Here is a 26,912-nt window from a genome sequence, read left to right as displayed (position 1 = left end):
GGAACTCTGAGTGCTTTACTTTCGCCTTCAGTCGTGTCACAAACTTGTCCATGGTTTCCCCAGGGATTTGTCTTGTGGTGTGAAACAAGTGGCGCTCATAGTCAACATTTTGTGTATGGTGAAGTGTTCGCCCAGGATGTGTTTTAAGTCCAAGTAGGTGCATTGAACGTCTTTGGGTAGTTCGAATATGATGTCCCTGACCTCAGGGCCAGCAGTGAGGGTGAGTAAGCCTGTAATCCGTTTGTCATCCTGTGGGTCCAGTGCCGCCAGGTAAACATTGAATTCCTTGATCCATCTGGATTATCTGGGGCCAAGATTTGTGGTGTCAGAAGGGAAAATGTGGGCACTCGGAACAAGTCTCTCATTTATTGTGCTATGGGCACCTGGCTGGGGCCATGGCCTGGTCCGGAACCCCCATGTTAACAACGTGGGGCATACATGTCAAAACAGCCGGTACGTTCCCCAATAGGGTGGTTGTGTTGATGTCCAGTATGCATCGATGGTGGTTGTTGGGTGTCATGGCTGGTCAGAAGCCAGGTGGATTAGAGAACTTGTTGCGTTTGCAGCATCTTCTGCCTAGACCTTTCCATGTGCCATTCAGGCTGTTACTGTGCTGGGTGGTGCTGTGTTGCAGAGGCACAGTTTCCTCTTCTTGTGGGTGCCTTTCAGTCATGAGGGGGTGGTACCCTGGTGGCAGGGGCCTGTGGGGCCTGCTTTCCTGTAGATGTGCTGTGGAGAGGGTCTCAAATGGCCACAGGATACCGCCTAGGGCTAGTCAACGGTGGGGTGGCATCTTGCCTTCTGCCTTTGGTTGTGGCAACGGGCCGTGCGATCGTGCATGTCGTGGAGGGGGTCGTTCACCTTTTATCTGTTGGACCCTGCCGATGGAGGGTCTCGGGCACCACGTAAGCTTGGCTGGGTGCTGGCAATATGAGGGGCTCTGATGGGCCTTGTCCCGGGCTTCGTCTAAAGAGAACGTCATTCAACGTTCATCTTTATTTATTTATTGTTCTTTTTTCTCGCTGAGAACGTCAGGGCCTACATTCACAGCTGCACCTGCTACTCAGCACTGGTGCACACTCCACTTACTCATACATGCCAACATTCTGTGACCAAAAACATGTAGGTATCTTAAAGTGTCAAAAATAGTCTGGCGAGGAGGTAATGATAGGAATAGGGCGCATCAGCAGCCCATTGTCATTGAATGAGCCCGCCGCCGCGGGTGCATTAAATGACAATGAGGCGCCTGCCACCAAGCCAGCTCGGTGGAGCCCTTGAAAGACTCCCCCGAGCTGGCGTGGTGGGGGGGCTAATGGCGCCTTTTCTCAAAGGCACCCGCGTCGCAGGGGCGCCTTTAGCCTGCCGCCATGGGCGCCTTTCACATCAAAAGCCTGCATGCCGCGCCTTCTCCCGCTACGCCAGCTCGGAGGAGCCCTTGAAAGACTCCCCCGAGCTGGCGTGGTGGGGGTTAATGGCACCCTGGGGGGCATGGCGCCCTGGGCGGTCGCCCGGCTCGCCCCCCTTTACACCAGAGGATGCTGATCATGCTGTGCCAGGCCTCAGGCAGCCAGGCTGTTTTGGGCGAGATGGGGCAGGAAGTGGGAGAGAATGCCATAGGGATTAGCGTGGACATGAGCAGTCAATGGGTGGGTAAATAACAAAACACCACCACTCCCCATATCCCATCTCCCTGCTAGCTGCACTCCAATGCAATAATTTCGTCTAACAGGTAGACCTTTAGATCCAGCTTACATCTAAAGCTAAAAATGATTCCTCATACCTGCTGACAAAGACTGTCACACTGCTTCCCTCTGTGACCTCACTCCAGTGCTCTAGCACTGCTGCACTGCTGGGGCACCATGCAGATTTCATCGAGTTTTTGATATGCAAGGCACAGCCAGTGAGTAGTTGATGAAAATGCAAATCCCTCCCATTCAAGCTTCACCCAAATCGGACATGGACTGCAACACATTGCCTCACCCCTGCACTGCATGGTTCGCAGTCACAGGCTCTGTCCCTGTTTATTGACATCAGCGAAGGTGCAAGAAGATGGATCCACTGACCTCATGGCTGTGTTATGGACTGGGCCTATGGGTCCCCAGCAACTGAGATTGCCGACAGGTCTCTGATCCGCTTGTAGGGAATGTCTTGGTGATCAGGACTTACCAAGAATATCTTTTGTACATCCATAAATAGGTACAACCTACTGCATAGGATGAGCTTTCACCCACAAGCCAAACTAAACATTTACACTACAGTCAGCTTTGAAGGGTGAAAGTAATATTGGGTGACATGAAGGTAAGCACCCGACAACTTGAAGAAGTTTTAAACACATTTCAGATAAGTGGCTACAAAATAGAGGATTTGGAAACAGCCAAGACAAGAGAAGCCACCCAAACAAGGGACAAAACAAGCACTCCTGTCCCTAAACGTGAACTACCGGCATTGGTATCTGTGTCAAAATTGTCCATACGGAGTACTGAAAATTAAGAGATCTATATTGAAAAGTTTAGATCATTTCACTAAGGTCAACAAATTGAAAGACCTCTCCAAAGATTACAGGTATTTGCATACCAATGAAGTAGCAATCTGAAGGACTTCCTGGTTAGAACTGATACAGAGCCCAATGTGAGTTAAGAAAGCAGGTGACCAACAGGTACTTACCCCTGTGTTAATTGTAATAATATAAGTAAAGGGAATCTGGCTTCCCACCCGAGAATGGGTAGAAAGTAGTTTATGAAACATTTCGCAACTTGTGACTCTACAAGCAGCCAGGCTAAAATAATATATTATTATTATTTTTTTTTTTACATAAATCTATATTTGTTGCCACTAAATCGGTAGGGTTGGCAAGTATGCTTACTTGTGGCTGCGTAGGTTCATGTGTGTGCCCCCCGACTGCCTCCCACCCCCTCCCGCTGTAGGCGGTGGCGACATTCCAAGAACCGCACCTGCTCCACTCTCATTGGGATTATGTTGCTTTTGGCACTCGGGTGCGGATTCGCCTACCTCGTCACCAGTGTTCTGTTTTAGGCCACGGTCTTATTCATACTGGAGGGCAGAGAACACTGACTCAAGGACCACACAGCTTCAAGTTCAACTCATAACTCATTTAATTCCCCAGACCTTTCTCCCACATGACCCATGATCGCATAACCACATCATTATGCAGTTCTCCTTTGTGATGCTGCGGGCACTGATCTTCGCCACTGCAACTCTCGGATTCCCGATTGGCAACGCAACCTCCTGGAATCGCATTTCCTCTCAGACCAACGGCTCCCAGATCACGTCCTCAAGTGCTGACTCACAAGCACTAAATCTTGCCAACGTCATCAAAACAGTCGAACCCTCCACGGGTGAAGAGCTGAACAGCCCTGCAGTCCATTGACGGGTACCAGGCGCATGCAGACCCTCACTCACTCCTGTACGCCTGTCCCGCTTGCCTCCACCTAACTGACCAACACTGGTGCACCCTGGAGTGAATCCAATAATTCCTAATGCCTGCTCCCTCAGCCTCTCATTACGGATCTACGTGATCCGACAGCGGCTGATTTTGCTGCGGCCAAAATGTTTGCATGTGAAATGTACGAACCACAAAAGGTTCACAAAAGGTTCATACATTTCCCATGCAAACACACGTGCATAACCCCTACATACCCAGCTCCTTCCCTGCTGGTATATGCAGCTCACACCATCTGGCCTACGAACAGCACCAGTTTTTACACTGGAGCGTGGCTGGCACTCCTCCAGACAATCCATATTTTTTTTTTTTGCATTTGCACTAAGCTCAAGGGCATCAAGGCGCTGCTTCAGGTAGGGTTCCACAGGCATTGTTGAGGTGTTGAGAGAAACATAATAGGGGAGTGCAGCTCAGGTGCTGCGCTCCGTGAAGAGCCTGTTTTCAAAAGTTTGAGGAAGGGCCCCGTAGGATTGTTCGGCTCTCAGAGCATGGGGAAGTGCAGTCTAAAATTGTGTTGCCATAACTGGGAAACTGGCACCGCTTGTCCTGGACAGCCTATATTTGGGCATAAGCGGTTCTGGTTGGTCTCCCAATATTCGAGAGGCACCTATGGCTAATCAGCAGAGTTTTAAAAGTGAGTCGATCTTTTATAGGGAGCCAGTGGGCGTTTCTTTTAGCGGCAGAGATATGGGATTGCCAAGGAATGTTAAGAGCTGCATGAAGTGCATTGTTTTGGATTACTTGCATTTTTTAGATATTATGGGTTGAAGTACCTGCAAAGAGCGCATTGCAGTAATCAAGTTTAGAGTGAATGATTGCTCGGGCAATGGTGATAAAGCTGTCAGCAGAGAGGAACAGTGAGCAAGCGTTGATAGGTTTTGTTATATAAGCTGCTGAGGAGGCGATGGCGTTGACTTGACGAGTGAGGGAGAGTGAAGCTTCCAGGTACTCTTCCATAGTTTTTACTGACGGTGAGACAGGGATCGGGATGCCATCAATGGTGAAGGTGGCATAAAGCTGGTCAAAATTTTTGAGCACCACAGGTGATCCCACTAGGAGGATTTCAGTTTTTTCATCGTTAAGACACAGACGGTATGTGGCCATCCATGCCTGGGTAGCTTGGTAGACTACGTTTAGGGTGACAGAGTAGACAGCGCGATTGCCTATTAGTGGAAGAAGAATCTGCGTGTCATCCGCATACTTAGTATAGGATTGGCCGATTAAGTCAAAGAGGTCGAAGAGAGGTTTGGTAAACATTTTGTAAATGGTGGGAGGGACGCAGGAGCCTTGGGGAATGCTGCGGTTGATTGATGCGAGGGCGGGGGGCGCTTGCATTATCTGCGAAGACTCTGATAGTGCTGCCCTACAGGAAGGAGGCGAACCAGCTTGTTGCTACCGACGAGAAGTTGGAAGCGAATATGAGGTGTTGGTAGACTATCTTGTGGTCTACCAGGTTGAACGCAGTCGAGCGATGTAGGAAAAGTAGTAGGGCTGGCTTTCCAGTGTCCCTGATCTCTTCTAGCTGGTTCTTTCAGTCGAGCAGGGCTGATTCCGTACCATGAGATGGGTGGAATCTAGATTGCTGCACCCCTAGGTTATGGTTGGATTTCAGGTATTACTGGATTTGGAGGTAGGCGACTCCATCAAGGATCTTGAGGAGGAAGGCGACTGTGGTGATTGGGCAATAGTTGGTGGGGGTAGATGGGTCCAAGGATGTTTTTTTTCAGTAAAGGTAGCACCCAGGCTTCCTTGGGAGTTGCGGACCAGGCTTGAGGAGAAGGATGCATTGATGCAAGTGGCGATGAAAGCGGTCAGGACTTTAGAGCTGCCCTTGATTGCTGCAGGGCAGGCTTCTCCTTTGCATCTGGATGGTTTCAGACCTTTCAAGAGGGAGGAGGCCTCTGCGTGGGTGACCGGGTTGAAGTGAAAAGTGGCCTGGTTTGGAACGAGGGAGGAGGACTGGGCAAAGAGGGAGAGTTGTGTAATGGTGCGGATAGCAGCTAGTTTGGCATAGATTTTTTTGTGAAGTGTGGCAATTTTGTCGAGTTGGGCATTTTGTATCTTGGTGCACCAGGCGTCGTCTTTGGTATGGTTGGGTGGGGGAGGGGGGGGGCGGAAGGATCGGGGGAGGATGGGAGAAGGGGATTCCAATTCTCTGAGGATAATGAAGATTTCCTGTGCGCTGGATTTGGCGTACGTGATTCTTGTGTTGTATGTGGTGGATTTAGAACGTAGGATGGCTTGTTTGTACAACTTGGCTGACGTAGCAAACAGCTGTTTGAGGGCATCAGTAGGCGTTCTTCTGCACTTGGTTTCTGCTTCCATTTTTTTGGAACAGAGTGCTGCTAGGTTGAGAGTGAACCATAAGTTAAGGTGTGTAGTTAGTTTAGTTTTACGTGGTGCTAGGGGGGCGATGGAGTCAATTACTAGTGACATTGTTTTGGAGTAAAAGTCTGCTAGGTGGTCAGGATCCGAGTAAGGGGACATCTCTAATTGTAGTGTGTCAAGAAATGGCAGAATCCAGGCTATAGAGCGAACTGTGTGCCATGGTGGGTGGCATGGCTGGGGCAATGCATGTAGGAGTTGGGGTGGGCGCTATTGTAAAAGATGACGTGGTGGTCAGTCCAGGGCCATGGCTGGTTGAAAAGGATGGCTGCTCCCAACAGTTTCTGCTGGCAAAACAACTTGCACCACCCGGCCTGCAAGCCCTTTGGGACCTCTGCGCCATCCTGCCTGGCCCCTCTTCCTGCTGGCACCGACTTGAATGTGGATGACCCTTATGGAGGGCAGTATCCATCTCTTCGCTGCTCCCTCTGCCACAGTACTCCTGGCGCCAGTGGCTGCTACCGCTGCAAGACCAGAAGACCACCTTGTCGACAAAATGTAATAGGTTCCTCCGCCAAGAAAACTCTGTACCCAGGCTTCACTAATGTACATTTATTGTCCATTGGGACACATCAGTTACATACAGGTAAGTTCCATGGAATAGACACTGGGATAGCCACACCAACCAGCTCCAAGGTTTAACTGCCACTCAACTAACACTCTACGATTATCTAACAACATTCCACTACCTTTGCAATGCAACCCCAACCTCAGATCATACCTCAGATCATAACACAATCTCCCCAGTGTCGGCCACAATATTTAATAGTTTGTTGTACTGAAAAAGATTCAGGGCCCGATTCTCATCTTGGTGCAGTGAGCGTGCTAAATAGCACGACTCACTGCGCCATTTCTTGATGCCCAGGCGCCACTGCTATTATCATGTGGGCCTGGGCGTCTTCGCAAAGCACGACAGTGCTTTCGCTGTAATCCGCCTGTTTCTAATGGAAACAGGCGGATTGTAGAATCTCGGCAGCATTTTCATTAAATAACGAGGGAATCGTTATTTAATGAAAATGCTGCCGAGAACACAGTTCCTATACACCAAAGTGAGCAGCTTCAACATTGCAGAATGTTGAAGCTGCTTACTGTGGTGTATAGGAAAGTGTTCATATACACCCGTGTGGTGTATATGAACACTTTCATTTAAAGCGAGAAGCTTCAACGTTGCATCCTGCAAAGTTGAAGCTGCTCGTTTTGGTGTAAATGAAAGTGTTCAGATACACTTGTACGGTGTATATGAACACTTTCATGTACACCAAAGCAAGCAGCTTCAACGTTGCATCAACGTTGAAGCTGCTTGCTTTGGTGAACATGAAAGTGTCCATATAGTGTATGGACACTTCCATTTACACCAAACAAGGCTTCTTGTGGCACTCCTCCAGTTTAACGGCACCAAAAGGGTACCGTAAATGTGCGCTAGTTTAGCGCACATATTAAACTGGAGGAGTGACACAAGAATAGGCTTCCAAAATGCGAGTTTACGAAGGTGGCAGTTGCTAGGTTGGTTTCCAACCCCCACATGTATTCCGAAAGTGGCGCATTCCTTCCGACTTTGGAAGAATGTGCCACCTTCAGAATAGGTCTTAAGTACCTAATAGGTTGTTAAGCCTTTTAAAGTCCTTTTCGGTACTTAACACCTACATGACAATCGGGCACTCAGTGTCTTCCTTTACTTTTCCTCCACTTTTCTGCCTGGCCAAAACCAATGAACCAAAAAAAAAAAAAACAATGCGAGGAGGGAGTCAACTGCAAGGGAACTGTGGGTAGGAGCACATCATACACAATTAAACGCATAAAACAATTCGCAATGCTCCAGAACCACCACTAGATGGCAGACTATGCACGGCACATCACTCTCAAAACAGATTCCAGCTTGTAGAAATATCAACCTGAACAACAATTGCAGGATTAACTGTAGGTCAGAACGGCCAATAAGATCATAGCTATCTCCAATACAGTATATTTGATCTTGTTACGGTAATTTTTCCTACAATTAGTCCAATCAGCAGCATAGCAGGTAAAGGGTAGTTTTGGTGCATAATATGTACTCACAGGAATACTCCAGACCTGCATCCCATCACTGTAACCAATCATCAGAAGCAAAGGAGGTTCATTCCCAGAGCTGTGCATTTCATGAAGTTCTATATTCCTCGATGTATCTGTATTTGAAGTTAAAACCATAAATTAGACAACTCACTATATGGTTCAGTTCATCAAATATTCTAAAGTAATTTTATTTATAAAATCACCTGCCTCATTTCAAACAGGCTTGCCTTTTGAGGAATAAGACCCCTTTTTTAGCTTGGACTATTAGGTGCTGCTTAAGCACCACCCATAAGCTAAAACTATTGCATTGGATTACATGTAGGAAGGAGGCGACATGTAAGGATGCACGGCACATACATCTTTTGGGTGTTTGGTTATTTACCCACCCTCTGCTCAATACCGTGCTAAACGTTATGGGCATTCGCACCCACTACCCACACCTCCCTACGAAAAACACATCCTCCTGGGATCTCTTTGAGCTTGTTCTATCAAGCAGTTACATCGCACTTTGGCCTATGTGAGACAGGTATGGTGTCAAGAGAGACGACACTGACAACAGATATATTTCGAAACAGGACTTTATTAATGATCAGGAGTAAGAGCCTATGTTGGTCTTCACAACTAAAACGAAATCTAGTGCGGAAATGCTCTCAGTGAAATAAAAGTTTTACAGTTTAATGGGGGGCGGCGTGGCTAACCGCCATGTATGAAGGACGCACTCTCCGCTTGATGTGTCCAGGATATGCTGACAAAGTATGCTTTATAGATGACCAATACGTCTGATGAACTACTAAATCATTACTGAGGACCTCGAGGGGCCTCGACTGAAGTGTCCCTGTCCGAAGAGCCCCTATCGGTGTGTTACATCGCGAAACACTGAGCCGAAGCTCAAGGCGGAAAATGGCGGCAGGGGCGCGAAGAACCGAGACGGCGCTGCGGTGACCGACCTGGTCCGCTGCGAAGGGTGTCAGCTAGCCCGAGCGGACTGAAAAGCGGATTGTGGTCCCGAAGCACAATCGAACATTTAAGGGCGGTGTGCAAAACGCTGTGGTGAAGGAACACGGGCGGGTGAGCCTGGTTGCGCGGTCTGGTGCCAATGTCCCTGGAGTCCCGGGAGAAGACCGCGACTTGAAGGATCCACGCGGACAGGACCAGCGAGAGACAAACGACGGTCCTGCAGAAGCTGGAGCAGCCAGTGTCGGCGTGTGAGGGCTGGAAAGCAACCGCACTCAAGAGTACAGGGAACGGCGGCTGGGCCGGGAGGAGGAGCTACAGCTATGCGGAAGCCCAGGAACCAGACAGTCAGAAGGCCCGCAAGGAATTGCAACGAGTCGGCGCTGCAGGCGTGGGCAGAGGAGACCCGACCAGGCTCAGTGTTCAAGGTGAGAGGGCTGGCGGGAAGGGGAGACTCAGCCTGACCGATACTTCGGTAAACCCTGAGCGCACAGTGAGCTCCCCCACTGCCGGTCCCCAGCATAGCACAAAAGTAACGAAGACTCTGACACCCGCGTCGCTGGGGTGCTAACCATCACCAGCGGAGGCCGCGCCGCAGCGGAGTGAAAAGGCACACAAGGCAGCCAAGCCTGAGCAGTGTTGCTTGCTCTGGGTCAAGGGGTGTGTGAAGATAGTGGGCAAACCTGAACCATTGCCGGCACAATCCACCCCATGGTACAGAGTGGGTGTCGTGGCCCGCCGAAGCACGGCCTCCACCTTGTTGGGAACTGGGTGTTTGCTTGATACCCACTGCACACACATCAAGAGTCTGGGCATACACAGACCTAAGCGGCCCGGGCTGGGCAGGGCGCCTATACACCGGTGGGGCCCACCCTCCTACAAAGAAATTAATATTAAATCATAATAAGGGTTGCAAGATACGCCGGCTTCATACTGGGGGGACTGGATCACATGAACAAGCTGTCAGTACACCACATGGCCTGATCGAAGCCGACAGCCTCACCGACAAGGCCCACCGGCCCAGGATGGCTCTATACATTGAACAAGGCTGGGTTTGGCACACACCGCTGGGGCGTGGTCGCCCTGTTCGAAGGACAGAATTGTTACCAGCACTACAGGGTGCGACAAGAACTGCATCAGTTATCCTCAGAGGAGACACAGCTTCATCTAGGGGAGGCGCAGGGGACTATGCCCGGTGCCCCGGAACAGTCGGGGCAGTGCCGCCGGCACCTCCTGTGCGGCAGCACCCACAGAGGGCGAAGGGGAACGAAGCGGCCCGTTAGCTGAACAGCACCCACAGTCGGAGGACTGCCCCACCCTGATACCCATAGGACCCTTTGTCCTCGGTGAAATGTCCTTAAGAGGGGCGAAAGATAAACAAAAGCAGACTACAATGGAAACCTTTGCTGCCAGTGGGCCAACTAAACGCGATGCCAGCACTAAAAGTACAGTGGTTGTGCGATCTGCATCTCCGGAAACCACGGAAGAACTCACAGATCCTGGATGGCATCAAGTCACTCCAGGCAACCCTGGAGAACAAAACTGACGCTGTGGCCATAGACTTGGGCCTGCTGCGACAAGATGTCCGCACGATCGCTGGAAGGACAGACATGCTTGAAGCCCAGGTCCGGGAAAACAATGAAGCTAAAACACAGCTTACGAAGAATGTTGAAGAATTAGCACAAAAAGTGAAACATCTAGAAGAAAGGGCCGAAGAAGCCGAAGGGCGCGCACGCTGAAATAATATAAGGATCTTGGGCCTGCCCGAGGGAATAGAGGGAACTGACCCCACTAACTACATAGAGAACCTACTGTTCCACGAGATTGGAGCATAGAAACTCTCACAAGGCGTTAGGCAGAAACCTGTGCAGTTCCCTTAGGGACCACTGCAAAAGATTTAAGACTACAGGTGTTTGGCAGTAAACCCACTTGGTAGCAGTCTGTACCACACAGATTCACTTGGTAGCTGTGGCTGAGCAGTCAGACTTCCCTCAAGAAGAGTTAGGCAGTATATAGAGTATACACAATAGGTACAGAGATACAGTAGCACAAGCAAACACTGACCAGAGTTGGTGCAAAAGTATATAATTATTTATTTAAAGACACACTTGTAAATTACACTAGCATGAAGAGAAAAGTAAATTCAGCACATAGTCAATATTATATATATTCAACCCTAATTACTTATTAGACAAGTCTTAGTGAGAAACACCACTTATTGTCAGACAGAGGTGAGCGCTTAACATAAGATGGCACTCTAATAAGTTATTAAAAAGGGAGGGAAAAAGGCAGAGTTATGGAAGCACACAAATTTCAATACTTTTAAAAGAACCACAGTAAGGCAGGATAGGCAGAGTTCTGTCGCAAGGGAAGCCAGGCGGGACACAGTACCTTAAGTGAGAAGGAAGCTCCAGCGGGGGCAGTTGTTCCTGGCAGCGGGTGCAAGTCGGTATTTCGTCCAGAAGAAGAGGAGGTCTCGCCGTGGAGGAAAGATGAAGGTCGTTGCACTGCCAGGGTAGAAACCAGCCTCGGAGTTCTTTCGGTTAAAAGGTACTACCCTTCTCTTTGCGGTAGTGGTAAGCCATGGTATTCCGGTTGCCGGGGTGCTTGGCACGGGCAAGGCGGACACGAGATGCTCCAGGAAGGTGAAAAGAAGGCAAAACTGGTTATCCCCACCAGTCAAAGGAAGAAGTCTCTCCGGACTGGAGATCTCCTCTGTCGTCGGGAAAAGTGGCAAGACGGTTCAGCAGGGCTCCACCGGTGGTGTTGTCGTTGCAGGTCAGCTCAGCTTCTCCCTCCTCTGATTCTTAGGTCCTGTGGCGACTTCTGAAGTTCCAGTCCCCAAAGCCCTGCTTTTATGCAGCAATCACACAAGAGTGTGACTTGAGTTGCCAAGGCAACTCAGTCTAGGGTGCCTAAACCCCCTCCCACACCCGCTGCGGTACCAAGACAGAGTGGCACCACTTTTGGAGGCTTCTGTGGAACAAGTGGAAAAAGTGGAACAAAGGGCTCGCCTTGGGTTGGAGTCACAGAAGAGAACACAAACGCCATTTTAGAATCGAGTTCTGGCAAAAAATACCAGCCGGTGAATTAATATTAAATAAACCCGCGGTATGTTCGAGGCTATAAGAATTAAATAATTAAAGTTGGTAGCCTCGAACAATGGGAAAATCCCATAGAGATATATTTGCGGCCGAATATAAAAAGTAAAATCCACTGCCACCAGCCAAAACTCGATCAGGGGGGACGGAGACGTGCTCCCTCGAACAACAGACCCCGGGGCAATCGAATTGCCCCGACCAGTACGTCCACAATATGATGGTTTGTACTGGTTTCTGTTCATAATTTGGGACTAGTAAAGCCAATGGTGACTGTACATGCCCTGCGAGACAGTAGTCAGTCCCAGGGTATGGAGTCTATGTTTGGGGGTTGCTACGACATCCCTGGGTTACGGCACGGAGGGTGCTGTGTAACCCACATCAAAAACACATGAGACCCTATGGAGTAAAAGACCCCATAGCCCATAAAACACATGGAAAGACAAAGGAACACCTCAAATCATGTCTAAGAGTGGGAGTAAAAGAGTCTCACTCTTAGCAGGAGAAAAAATAAACCCCAAAAATCCAGCAAAGCTGCTGGGGGACTCACTAGGTTTGGGAAATTAGCCTTTACAGAGAATTCTCCCTAACACAAGGCTTCACTATTGAAAGAGCCCACCGTTCACTCACCAGGCGGTCACCGCCTGGAGCTCCGCCTAGACCAGTGATAGCTAAAGTGCTCAATTATAAAGATAGAGAAACTATTTTGGCCTTTTCGAGAACGGGAGGCCAGATCCAAAGAGACTCAGCGAAGGTTGCCATATATCCTGATTACACCTTCCAGGTCCAAATGAAGAGAGCGCAATTTATCTACACGAAAGCTAGATTGAAGTAGGTGGGACTATGGTATATGCTCCTAAACCCAGCGAGACTAAAAGTACTGCACAATAATTGGGCACTGCTGTTCGAGGCACCCACTGAAGCCAGAGAATGGATGGACAGCGAACAGATTCAAGGCATCGAAACAAAAGCACGCAGCACACACTAATGACGGCCTGGGGAGGTCGTAGGCTGGACTGGCTCGGTCGCCGAATGGATCAGATGAAGTTCACACAAGTAACAGACGAACCGACATCTTATGCACAGCAAGACTGATCATGTACAGGAGCCACGCTGGAGATAGTTAGCTCCTGACGTGAAAAGCAGACTACAGCGGACCTTTGCCACCCCCAGAAACTATTCGGGTACAGTTAACCCACCCGTAGGGCACCAGGTGACTAGTATAGGGTCAAATGTAGCGGAAACAGGATATTCATAACAGGGGAAACCCTGCTGGACAAGTTTGGTTACCAGGAAGTGTAAAGTTGGGGGAGGGAGGGCAAACTGGAGTGGAGATAAAAGGTTGGGAGAACAAAGGGGAAGAAGACAAGACCACACAGGACTTCGATGAACAACACATTTGGAAAAGGAGCCACCAGCTGCGCCACCCACAAGAACTCATGGGTTTCCATACACTATGGCTGTCAAGATTAGAATTATGACGTGGAACGTCAGAGGAATGAACAGTTATGTCAAGCAATGCCGAATCCACACGCACATTAAGCGAAATAAGATTGGAATCGCCCTGCTCCAAGAGACCCACCTTGACGTACGTAAGCAAGCCGCAATAGCCAGGTCATAGAGAGGTACACTGATAGGCTCCACATACTCCACTTACGCCAGGGGGGTCCTGATCTGGGTGGACCCAAATATCCCTTTTAAAACCATCACCATTAAAACTGATGACGAAGGTAGGATGGCCTTGTTACATGGCACAATTGAAGGGAAGGAGGTCTGCTTCATCAACACGTATGCTCCCAACCACGATGCCACAGTTTTCTTCCGCTCCCTATACAAACGGCTGAGTCCATGCAGAGATAGTACCCTGATATGGGGAGGAGATCACAATTGTACCATGGATCTCTGCAAAGATAGATCAGATAACCAATACACCATCCCCACCCGCTAAAATATTAGCCGCACTTGCACAACACTTCAAGCTAAGGGACCTGTGGAGAGAGCAGCACCCGGAGGACAGAGAATACTCATTTTACTCTCCCCCACATGCCGTCCACACCAGGCGAGACTACATATTTGTAAGTGAGGAGCAACAGGACATGTTCAGTGACGCACAATACTCTGCCAGTGTGCTATCAGATCACACCCCACTCCTGGCCACCTGGACGGTGTTTGCGGCTAGACAGCCCATACCTACGTGGAGGCTCAAGAGCAAGGCCCTGCTAGATGCCGCCTTTCGCGAACAGATTTGAGAAAGCACACTAGAATTCTTTCGGATAAATGAGAACAGTGTACGACACATGGGTACAGTTTGGGAAGCATACAAGGTCGTCATAAGGGGAGAAATGATTGCTGCTTCTGGGGGAGCGCGTAGATCCATAGAAAACACATTAGCTCACACCGAAAGGGAACTGAAAGTTCTAGAAGCAAGGGCCAACTCAAACCCTGAACACTTGAAAAATGAGGTAGAGATCCGACAGGCTTGTTTGACGTACTGGGAAAAACTGGGTAAACTCAGCTACGCGAAATACATCGAAAGAAGCCATGCCCTAGGTGACAAACCATGGAAAATATTAGCCAGGTTATACAAGCGCGAAGCCCCTAGGACACCCATATGCCATATCCGCGACGAGGTGGGTAGAGTAGTCCACACACAAGCTGAAATAAACTCAGTCTTCTTGGTGTTCTACCAGGACCTCTATGCCAGCACTCCTTCGGCCACAGACACCCATACAGAGGATGTCCTAGAGATCATCAAACTACCCAAACTAGATGCGCAAATGGCAGAGGCTCTTGACGAACCCATTACTCCTGAAGAGGTCCTAGTCACCATCAGATCTCTACCATCCGGAAAAGCCCCTGGGACCGACGGGCTCCCAAGAGAGTTTTACAAGGCATATGAGGAGGTCCTCGCACCACTCCTAATCAAAGTTATCAATGCCGCATACGAGGAAGGCACCCTCCCCGAATCTATGAGGGAGGCGGTAATTATCCCACTATTAAAACCTGGGAAGGATGGGGAGGAGTGTGCCGCATATAGGCCCTTGTCTCTGTTAAACCAAGACAACAAGACCTTGACGGCACTACTAGCAGGGAGACTACGAAAAGTGATACCCCGTCTGATGGATCAATAGAGGGATGTGCCAGGGCGAACCATGTATGAAAACTTACGTAGACTACACCATGCCAATATACAGCATGAATGGCAGACCCAAGAAGTGCGCATTGGCATCATTGGACGCTACCAAAGCTTTCGATTCAGTCAGATGGAACTGGCTATATGCCACTATGACGAAAATGGGGATTGGACCAGCCTTCCTAAAATAGACCAAACTCATATACACGGGTCCTATGGCCAGAGTGCGCACAGGCAAAACATACACTGATAAATGGCAGCTACACAAGGGCACATGACAGGGATGCCCACTTTCCCCCATGTTATACATCATAGCCTCCGAACCGGTAGCCGCCTACCTTCGGCAGGAATATGGCGACGGGGGCATTGTTATAGACGGAGTAGCTCATTTGGTGTCAATGTACGCAGATGTCACTCTACTAAACCTGGATAACCCCAAACACATACTACCACACATATTGGAGACACTAGATGGGTTCTCTAGACACACAGGGACCCATATTAACAACGAAAAATCATGCATCTTCCCCCTGGCTGCCTTGAGCGAGGACAGAATCGAGAAACTCCCTGCCGTGGCCATCCAGTGGAAGACTACCTCCTTCAAATACTTGGAAATCACCATCCACCGTAATCCCAAAACCGAACACACCCTGAACACGGCGAGAGCTAGAGAGGGCCTAGAAAGATCAATGGACTTCTGGAGTAAATTGCCATTGTCCGTGGCGGGAAGGGCTGGACTCCTCAAAATGGTGGCACTGCCCAGACTGCTACACTGCTTTAGTAACGTCCCATTTAACATTCCCCCGCGGTTCTTTCGAGATCTAGAGAAGCTCTGTAGACCATTCCTTTGGCAGGAGGGAAGGCACAGAGTGGCACTGCAAGTACTACAAAGGCCCTACGAAAAGGGGGGCCTGAAAATCCCCAATTTCGAACTGTACTATTTGGCTGGGCAACTGCGGCACGTAGTGAAATGGATGGTGGATGAGATCACGACGGAGACTCGACTTTTACAACCCGCCATCCCACAAAATCTCCTTAGGGATCTACTCTGGGCTCCGGCAAGCACAACACAAAATTATCCCGCCCTGGCTAAACTTAGGATCCAGATTTGGAAACGAGTCTGCAGAACCATGAAGATAGCAGATCCAATTTCCCCCCAGATCCCTATTGCATCAAGTGGAAATAAAAACTGGATGGGAGCCCTGCGGAGTAGCCACACTGGGGGATTTGGTGAGCAACCAAGAGATCCTGACTTTCGCCGAACTGCACAAAACTACGGGACTACCCGTTGGACAGTTCTTGCTACACAGAGCAGTCATAGCAAGACTCATAGAAAGATGGCCTGACATCAAGAACCAAGAAACAGAGCACAAAACCATGAAAAGCATTCTAAATGTCGCTGAAGGAGGCCATGAAATCTCGAGACTTTACGGAACATTATTGGACAGTGCAACCAACGAGGAGCTCAGATGCAAGGCGAAATGGGAAATCGAACTGGGCATGGAATTCGAGGACTCGTCATGGGAAACCATAACTCACTATCACAAAAAGGTCTCCAGGAACGCCAGATTACAGTTAATACAATTTTACATCACCAACAGAGCGTACCTCACACCGGAGGTGCTGTCTAAGTTTAAGGGGGCGGAAACTAAAGAATGCCCTAAATGCAAAGAACCAAGTGCAGGAATGACTCACATGTTTTGGGGGTACTGAGTAATACACTCCTTTTGGTCACAGATAGCCACAAAGGTGGCAGAAGCAGACATCGAATTGGATATACAAACCCCAGTGACATGTATCTTGGGCATGTACAAGAAAAGCTGCAAGAACAAACCACTGAATAAGCTAAAAAGACTTGATGCACATATTAGCAAAGAGACGCATCGCCATGGGGTGCAAAAACACCAGGAGCCCAAGTGTCGCACTGTGGGGGGAGACCTTCATAAGTGGGTGGCGGCGGAAACTGGGGCATGGAAGACTGCATTACGGGAACAGAAGCTAGATAATAGTTAAGACCTACAACAATGGGTGTTCTCAGGGTTCCACTGTTCAGTTCTCAGGGTTCCCTTCCCCAAGACTTTTACTGAGCGATTGAATTGTTTCTTCTGTTCACAAGTTTAGCTTCACCAAGGACACACACTTATTTGCTGCTGTTCCAATATTTAGTGGTTTCTGGTTTAGGTGGAGTTGTCAGACCTCCTCTTGGTCCACCCACTACAGGTCACGCAGCCAGCACCCACACGCCTTGTCTGAAATTTGACTCTTGATGTAGGCAATGTCAGTGTTGGGAAACGTCACGGTCTAGGAACAGTTGTCAGACCACACAGTCTGCCCATCTCAGGTCACCCAACCATAAGTTTCCCCAAAGGGTGTTGTGAGTAAATTATAAGTTACTCACTGTAGTGACTAACGTACTCCTAGGCCATAGTCCCCTTTCCTCCATACTGTATGGACGTCCCTCGCTAGGGACAGGAGACAGAACATTTTTTAACCAGAAAAAAATCTTCTTCCCCTTTAAATTTGGACTGGCACCACTCCTCAGTCCCCTTTGACAATATTACCATTGCCTAATGACCAGTTTCAGTTTTATTAGGGGGGAGGATGGTGGCATGTATGGAGGAAAGGGGACTATGGACTAGGAGTACGTTAGTCACAAGGTGAGTAACTTATAATTACTCCTACGTCCCGTCCCCTTTCCTCCATACTGTATGGGCAATTACAACTGAATGTAGCCGCAGGGTGGAGTGGTGACCCTCCTAAGAAAACAAGTTCATTAAAACTGTCTGACCAAATGCAGCATCCGACCTGGAGCTGGCATCCAAGCAGTAGTGCTTGTAGAAGTGCAAAGGCGTAGCCCATGTAGCCGCCTTACTGATGACCTGCCATGGAACGTGACTCTGGAAAGCCACAGCTGTGGCCTTGGCTCCGATAGCGTGGGCATGCATATTTGCCAGGAGTGGTTTGTGCTGCCCCTCATAAGCCTCTTTGATAGCTGCAACCATCCATCTTGCTATGGAGGCCTTGGAAGCTTCATAGCCTGGCCTTGACAGGCCGAAGGTGACACAGATCGCCTACGATTTGCGGAAGCGCTTGGTTCTGTCCAGGTAGAATTTTAGAGCACACCTGGCATCCAAACAGTGCAATACCCTCTGATCTTCGTCCTTGGGGTCTGCGAAGAAAGTAGGTAGCACAATCTCCTCATTGAGGTGAAACGAGGAGACTACTTTAGGTAAGAATGCAGGAGGAGTACTAAGGACCACCTTGCCCTAATGAAAGGTCGTATAGGGCTCTGAAGCCACCAGCGCCTGGATTTCACTGACCCTGCATACAGACCTACGGCACCCCAAGAGGGCTGTCTTAATGGTGACCAGCCTGATGTCCGCAGACGCCATCGACTCAAATGGTTTATGCGCCAAGGCACCCAAAACTACACTGAGGTCCCACACCGGGTGTGGCTGTCACAGGTTTCCCTCCTTCTAACCTGTCTGTGTTGTTTGTTCGAGTTCTTCGATGAAGTCTTCTTTCGGACCCTTCGGGTCTTGTATAACCCTGTGCGTGGGTCCTCGGGTTCCAGCGTGCGGTTCGTGTCCCGTCTCCAGAGTGTTCAGATGTCTGGGAAAAAAGTCCATGAAATGGCGAGGAGCGCACTCGGAAGGCGAGTGCGAAGGAAATCCAGGAATGCAAGGTGAGGACAAAAAGGGGAGGATGAAGGAGGAGGAAAATTAGGGGCCCGGGAACCAGGAATCAGTGGAAATCGCTGTACGGACTACGGCAGCACACAACTGACTACTGCAAGCGGTAGCGTTGAGACACGCAGGGCCGCGGGGGCGTGTCTGCTTTGGAGACCGAAGAGCGTACAACGCGGAGACTGGCAAACAGCATTTCACGTTCAGCGGCCATGTTGGGAGTACTGCTGAGTTCAGTCCCCTATGGGTCAGGGATCACGAAGTCCAGAAGGGACACGTCCGGTGGTTCATGACAGCATGCTGTTAGGAGGTGCTTAGTACCAACTTGAGATCTCATCTCCCTGTGCTATATCGTTGTCACTCATGGCATTGGGTATCTTAGCTACAAGGGAACCCTGGCTGTGTTGACTCAGTAAGGGTTCCAGATTCCAGGGGAGGTTGAGAGCTGAAGGAGAGAAGTGGTTCACTGCTGGGGGCCGTTCTCATGGATGTATCTTTTCTGAATAAAACCTCAACTCATGTGAAGTCTCTGAAGTGTATTACAGAACCTTTTAACACATGCCTCCTCCGAAACCCAGTTCCTCCGGGTTTACCAGGGTGTATAAGGTGGTACCTTCGGAGTTGTCTGGGGGCATTTATGTTTGAGACTGTTTGCCAGGTGCGTTCACTGGGAGGGTACCCTTTCCATTCAACCAGATACTGTAGCTGACCATGTCTGTACGGAGAGTGTTGGTGATGCCACGGTGTCCTGAATGAAGGGTGTCATGACATAGGCTTGTGATCCTTTGTTGCAGTCTCTGCGTGCGGATGACCAGACCATTATCCTTGAATAAATATCCATCTTTTCTTGTGAGATTCCATCGATTCTTCCCAGTAAACTCCTTCCAGATCCCAGAGGACTGGGTTTGAATCTGAATGTCTTCCAGGAGACTGATTGCTTGGGCAACAAATATTGTGTGGGGAAACATCTTTGGGAAGGATCGGTCTTCAAGAATTTCGTTGTCGGGACGTCGGGATAAGGCGTCAGCAATTATATTGTGTGCTCCAGGAACATGATGGATTTGAAACTGGTACTGGGCAAAGAAGAAGGCCCAACGGGCTTGACGACTGTTCCTACATTCCAGGGATTGCAGAACTTGAAGATTCCGATGGTCCGTGCGGACCTGAGCAGGATGTTTCGCTCCCAGGAGTAGATGACGCCAATCTGTGAAGGCTTGACGGATGGCTAATAGTTCCTTTTCCAGAACAGAATAGTGGGTTTCGCTAGGAGTCGGGGTGCGCGAAAGATAGGCGATGGGGTGTTCTAATTGGTCATCAAATTCCTGTTTTAGGACTGCCCCGATGGCATAGTTAGAGGCATCCGTTTCCACTAGGAAGGGTCGATCAATGTCAGGTTGAGCCAAGATGGGGGCTTGTGTAAACTCTGACTTCAATCGTTGAAACGCCTCATCTTGGACTGCTGTCCAGTGAAAGGGAGTATCCTTCTTCAACAATGGAATAATCGGTTGTACTATCTCCGAAAAGGAAGGTATGAATTTTTAGTAGAAGTTGGCAAGCCCCAGGAAGGATTGAATCTGTTTTACAGTAGTTTGAACAGGATAGGATGGAGTCTACTTTCGAGCGGTCCATTCCAATTCCTTCTGGGCTTAGGACAAATTCGAGATAGTGAACAGTAGACACATGGAAAAGGCATTTCTCGGGTTTAGCCAGGAGCTTATGTTCACGTAGACGCTGTAAGACTGCTTTAACATGTTCTTCATGCTTCAGATGGTCCTTGGAGTATATCAGTATATCATCCAGGTAAACTATGACGAAGAGGAACAGCATATCGGAGAACACACGGTCCATAAAACGTTGGAAGACCGCTGGGGCACTGGCGAGTCCGAAGGGCATAACCAAGTATTGAAAATGACCAAAGGGTGTTCTAAAGGCTGTTTTCCATTTGTCACCCTCCTTTATACGGATATAGTGCCATTTTCCAGGTTGGTATCCGAGTATTCTCGGAGGGCTCTTTTCTCTGGTTCTGATAGAATGAACATCCTTCCAAAGGGAATCACTGCTGAGGGTTCAGTATCAATAGGACAGTCTTAAGGTCTGTGAGGGGGTAGAGCCTGAAATATGGCAGTCAAGAACACATCAGTGTAATCCTGATAGGCCCTTGGAACCTGGATGAAATTTGAGACCGTGAATGTACCTTGCTGGTCTGTTCGCGTACCTTCAGAGGATCTTGACGAGGAATCCAGGGATAGACAGTGGCCCATACAGTGTTCTGAACCAAGAAACAAGGATCCTGTCGCCCAGTTGATGTAGGGTTGTGCTTCTGTAACCAGAGCATGCCCAGTACCATTGGATAATGGGCAGATCTTATGATGTCAAATTTGATCCTCTCTTGATGGTGGTTTATAGAAAGCAGGATCTCTTTAGTTTGCAGGGTTATGGGTCCTGAGGAAAGAGGTCTTCCATCGATAGCCTCTACAGGTGGCATGATGTCTCGCGTTTCATTTGGAATGTGGTGGGTAGTGACCCAATCATGATCTATGAATATTCCCATGGCCCCACAATCCACTAATGCCAGAATGGGATAAGCTTCTTTCTTGGAAGGCGATAGAAAGGCCTGCAGAATCACAAGATTGCTTCGTCCAGGATAATTCAAGGATGGAATAGATGTGGAGCAAACATCTCTCTCCCGAAGCTGTGCTCCATCTAGGATCGGGAGCTGGCATTTTCCGAACGCCGTGGAGGGGCTAAAGGACATTCTCTCACAAGATGTTTATCAGAGGCACAATACATGCACAGCCCGGTGTGAATCCATCGCATCCTTTCTTGCGGAGTTAAGGGTCCAAGGAAGGCTCCTAGTTGCATGTGTTCTGGGTCTGTGGTCGTGGAAGGAGCGGGCTCTGGTCTAGAGGAAGGTTCTGTAGAGGTCTTTTGGTAGGACGTTTTAGTCTTCTTCTTTTCCGCCTTCCTTTCCTGGATACGAAAGTCTATTTGTAAAGAGAGGTCCATGAGAGCATGGAAGGAACCTGGGCAAGCTACCCTGGATAGCTTGTCTTTTATCTCTTCATTCAGCCCTCTTCGAAAGAGGGTAAAACAGGCCTCAGAGGACCAGTCTGCTTCCTTGGCCAGTTGCTTAAAGCGTGTTACATAGGTAAGCATATCCTGGGATCCTTGTTGGAAGTCCAATAAGCGTTCTTGGGCACTGTAAACCTGTTCTGGGCGGTCAAACATGGTCTTTAGCGCCCGTACAAAACCATCATAGTCATCCAGGAGGGCATCACCCGAATTAACTAAGGGCGTTGTCCAAGTTAATGCATTCCCGGAAAGATGTGAAATCATAAAGCCCACCTTTACCCTGGGGGTGGAGAAGTAGTAGGGCTTAAAGGTAAAGTGCACTAAACACGAATCAAGGAAGCCACAAAGGTTCTTTGATGAGCCATCATATTTATCCACCACTCCGCCCAGCAACACACTTTTCCTTGGTCGCGGAATCACGTGACAGGACTAGTTGTTTCAATGCAGCATTCTCGGCCTCAAGATTCGGAACTTCTGTTGCTAACTCCTGCATGCCGCGCATGAGGTCTTGAACTGCAGCCTCCATGTCGGTAACTGTACCAGTTTGTTGTCGTCTCAATCTGTCACAGGTTTCCCCCCTTCTCACCTGTCTGTGTTGTTTGTTTGAGTTCTTCAATGAAGTCTTCTTTTGCACCGTTCGGGTCTTGTATAACCCTGTGCGTGGGTCCTCTGGTTCCAGCATGCAGTTCGTGTCCCGTCTCCAGGGAGCGTTCAGATGTCCAGGAAAAAAGTCCAGGAAATGGCGAGGAGCGCACTCGGAAGGTGAGTGCCAAGGAAATCCAGGAATGCAAGGTGAGGACAAAAAGGGGAGGATGAAGGAGGAGGAAAATTAGGGAACCAGGAATCAGTGGAAACCGCTGTATGGACTACGGCAGCACACGTCTGACTACTGCAAGCGGTAGCATTGAGACGCGCAGGGCCGCAAGGGCATGTCTGCTTTGTAGAACGCAGAGCGTACAACGCAGAGACTGGCAAACAGCGTTTCACGTTCAGCGGCCATGTTGGGAGTACTGCTGAGTTCAGTCTCCTATGGGTCAGGGACCACGAAGTCCAGAAGGGACGCGTCCGGTGGTTCATGACAGTGGCTTCTTTATCGGTGGGTAGAGCCTGGTGAGGCCCGCCAAATGCCTTTTAACTATCGGGTTGGAGGATGAAAAGACCTCCTCCTCCGAGTTCCTATAGGCTCAGATGGCCGCCAGATAGGTGCAGCATGTTTCTACTTGCACTTGTGCCGAGAAGGATAGCACGTCGTCCAACATGCAAGTCAAAGGATAGACTTCCTTTGATTCCGCCCAGTGACAAAACCTAGTCCCACTTGCTCTTGTACTGGCTCCTTGTAGCATAATATCTAGCGCCCTGTATGATGTCTAGGTTAGCCTGTGACAGACGCAGATGCTTTAATATGACCTGTTGAACCACGCTGCGAGGGCTGGTAGGCGGGGTGGATGACTGTGCCTCCCTGCTGTGATAGTGGGTGATCTGGCCCCAGCGAAAGGTGCACCAGGCCCTGCTCTGACAGGCTGAGCAGTCCCGAGAACCATGAACTTGTGAGCCACCATGGAGCCATCACGATGACACAGAGTTGCCGGGCTGCCCTGAACTTGCAGATTACCCTGTGGACCAGGGGAGTGGGAGGGAAGGCATACAAGCTCATGTTATCCCATTGTTCTGCATCGCATCACCCAGGGAGCCCCAGCCCTGTACCTGCCAGGACGCAAACTGGGGGCACCTCCTGTTGGACCAGGTGGAAAAGAGATCCACCCGAGGATGACCCCATCTGTTGAAGATTCCGTGAAGGACCTGTTAGTTGAACTACCATTTGTAGTTGTCCGCACCCAGTCTGCTGAGCCTGTCCGCCTCCAGGTTGGACTCCCCTGGGAGGTGGACTGCCCTCAAGTGTATGTTGTTCTCCAGAGCCCACTTCCAAATGCTGACTGCCAAGCCGCATAGGGGAGGAGACCTGGTGCTGCCATGCTTGTTGATGTAATACATGCTGGTGTAGTTGTCCATTTGAATGAGGATCGTTTTGCCACTGATCAACGGCTTTGAGAGCCAGCCAGATCACCTTCATCTCTAGCCAATTTATATGGGCCTCCTGTTCCTGAAGTGACCAAACTCCATGGACGCTGTGGTTGTCCAGGGTGGCTCCCCAGCCCTCCAAGGACCTGTGGTGCTGGTTGCCTGAAAGATCTGCCTATCCTCAAGTTGCAATCCGCGCTCCACCAGACAAGGTCCTGGCGAAGAAAGGGAGGAATGCTGACAAGTTCTGCCTGGGAACCCCGCTCCGGACTCCATGAGGCTGCGAAGTGCAGCTGCAACCGTCTCATTCAGAGCCTTGTTTATGGCACTGCCATGATACCCAAAAGGTGTTGGTACCACAATGCTGAGGTCACTTCCGTGCTGAGAAAATGATCTGTGTCCCTCTTGATGGCTGTGATCTTGTCCTCCGAGGGACAAACTCTCTCGGAGCTCGTATCCCAGATGAGGCCCAGGAACATTAGATTCTGTGTAGTCTCCAGCTGTGACTTCTTGAGGTTGATGGTAAATCCCAATTTGTGTAGCGTATTCATGAGGGTGGAGGAGGTGTTATTGACCGCCTCTGGGGACCTCGCCCTGACGAGCCAGTCATCTAGGTATGGATAAACATGGTGACCCTGGGCCCTGAAAAGGGCTGCCACCGCATTCATGAGTCTGGTAAAGACCCTGGGGGCTGAATTGAGGCCAAAGGGTAGAACCTTGTATTGGAAATGAAAGCCCATGATCCTGAACCTCAGACAGGACCGATGAGGCTGCCAAATCAGGACATGCAGGTATGCGTCCTTCAGATCCAGGGAGCACTTCCAGTATCCCCTGCACAGTGTCTCCGCAATAAGCGCTGGGGAAACCATCTTGAACTGTTGAAGAGGGAGGAAAAGGTTCAAGGTGTGAAGATCCAATACAACTCTCAGACCAGCCTGGTTCTTCTTGTGTATTGCGCAAATCCTGGAGTAGAAGCCCAGACCCCGCTGGGAGGATGGGACTTCTTCCACTGCCTGACTCTCTACGAGCCATCGAATTCCCACCAACAGAGTTGTTCTCCCAATCTGTAGGAGTGGAGAAGAGGAGAGAGGGGAGGGAGGAACCGGAAGGCGGTAGCCCGTGGACACTACTCAGAGGATCCAGGGGTCTCCAAACCTTGTGCCCCCATAGTGTGCGTGAAGGGCAAGCCTGCCCCCCACCGGAGACGCGTGGACCCGGAACGGAGTGTCATGTCTTCTTTCCCTCGGAGGATGTGGCGGAGGAGGGGGACTGAAATAAGCCCTTATTACCTGCCTTGTGCTACTTACGGCGGTGCTGACTTGGAGACTGGTCCGGCTGTCTTGTCCTTCGTTCCTGGATGCCCCGGAACCCACCAAATGCCTGCCCCTTGTTGGAACGTTGATGCATCTGGCTGTACGTCTTGGGCGTGGACTCAGTGAGGATATATAAGGATTTTGTAGTCTTGGAACTGTCCTCCTTATCAAGTTCCTCATCAGTGGTGGAATGAAAAAGGTCGCCACCCTCGAATGGAAGGTCCAATATGCGCTCCTGCACGTCCGGGTTGAACTTGGTAGCCCGTAGCCAGACAGTTTGCCTCATGTCTGTAGCGATGTAGATGGCACGGCCAGAGGTGTCTATATGCGCCATTGTAGACTCCATGATGTCTTGAGCCACCATCTTTGCTTCTGCCAGCCCCACCTTGAAGCACGCCTGAATCTGCACCGGCAGCCCCGGAAGGAAGTCAGCTTTTTCCCCGCCAAAGCCTTTGATTCACGGCTGCAAGCATAGCATCCTCATTTGACTGATGAAGGTGCAGCGAGGCATTGGAATAGACATTCTTTCCGTATGCCTCCAAGATCTTCTCCTCCTTGCCTAGGAGCGCCGTGGACGAGGTGGCAGAGGAAGACTGCAGCTTGGAGTAGAGTGAGGCTACGGCAATCACAGAGGAGTGTGGTTGAGGGTGTGCTGACTGCAAGAGTGGATCCCCCTCCAATTGCCTGTACTTGGCGTTGAGGCGCTGATTGGTAGGCTGCGCCGAATGGGGTTTAAGCCATCCATTTTTGGCTAAGGGGACAATGTCCCTCTGCATCGGAATCCCTGTACTAGCCGTGGGGCGTAGATTGAGGACCTCTGCCAGGACCCCCGCCTCTGGTTGTGGAAGCCCCAAGTATTCGGCCAGACCTGCAAGCCATTCTTGGAATGCCTTGGCCGAAGACGGCGTGTTAGGGTCCTCCTCCTTATCGGTGTCCACCAGGGTGTCCTGCTGGTCCGGAACAGGTGGAGGAGTACTGGGTGCCGAAGACGATGGTGCGCTGAAAGGAGGCTGCTGTGGAGGCTGGGTGGAACCGCCTGGGCTGCAGGAGGCAAGGGTCCCGGAACTGTGGGGCTCTGCGTGGGCAGCTGGGGCTTCGCCGGGGCCTGAGGCACTGGAGCCATAGGAGGAATGACTATGGGGGCTAGAGGAAGGACCGGAGGCAGCATGTCCTTGAGCACATCCCGAAGGATGGCTCCCATCAGAGGGGACCTCATAAGAGTGAGGAACTTTTCAAAGGACCTGTCCTCACAGGCCGGTGGTGTGGAAGTAGGAGCAGGGCCCTGAGGTTGCTGAGGCCTGGGCGTACTGTGCCTAGCTGCATGCAGGGTCCATCTGCCCTGCAAAGCTGAAGGATATGCTGTAGGCCACGTACCTGGCGAGGACCAGTCCCACCTGGAAACTCGTTCTCCTGCCTGCTCACCAAACGGGGGTGGCGGTGGACGAGCAGCCATTTTGTCTGGATGCATGCCACGTGCCTGCATCGTGGTGCTTGCCGCGTTGGACCCAACCTCCTCCTGGACACTTGGCAGTGGAGCTTGCAACCTACCCTGCACCTCAAGGCGGAGCCTGGTAGGTGTCATGCCCTAGGCTGTATCGCCGGTAGTGCTGCGTATAGGCGCCCCCTCAGACATTTGTCCGGTAGTAGGGCGTAGCCCCTCGGGTGGACACCCGGTAAAAGAACCGTGTTGTCCCTCAGCGACATCACCGGCAGGATCTAGCGACCCCTCGGCCTGGCGGCCAG

General features: G+C 50.2%; 1 protein-coding gene across 4 annotated transcripts in view; it reads right to left on the bottom strand.

Moving 5' to 3' along the window:
- Nucleotides 1-26,912, bottom strand: part of BCAS3 (BCAS3 microtubule associated cell migration factor) — a 3,943,855-nt gene that overhangs the window by 3,530,611 nt on the left and 386,332 nt on the right. For all 4 annotated transcript variants that reach the window (XM_069615076.1, XM_069615077.1, XM_069615079.1 and 1 more), the window contains exon 5: nt 7,901-8,007. In XM_069615076.1, the coding sequence (XP_069471177.1) occupies nt 7,901-8,007 (107 nt within the window). The remainder of the gene's footprint in view (nt 1-7,900; nt 8,008-26,912) is intronic.

The sequence above is a fragment of the Ambystoma mexicanum genome, chromosome 9 (assembly GCF_040938575.1).
Source record: "Ambystoma mexicanum isolate Mex_15411 chromosome 9, UKY_AmexF1_1, whole genome shotgun sequence".
Taxonomy (NCBI): domain Eukaryota; kingdom Metazoa; phylum Chordata; class Amphibia; order Caudata; family Ambystomatidae; genus Ambystoma; species Ambystoma mexicanum.
The sequence above is the reverse complement of the archived record's forward strand: the minus strand, read 5'-3'. Positions and strand labels throughout refer to the sequence as shown.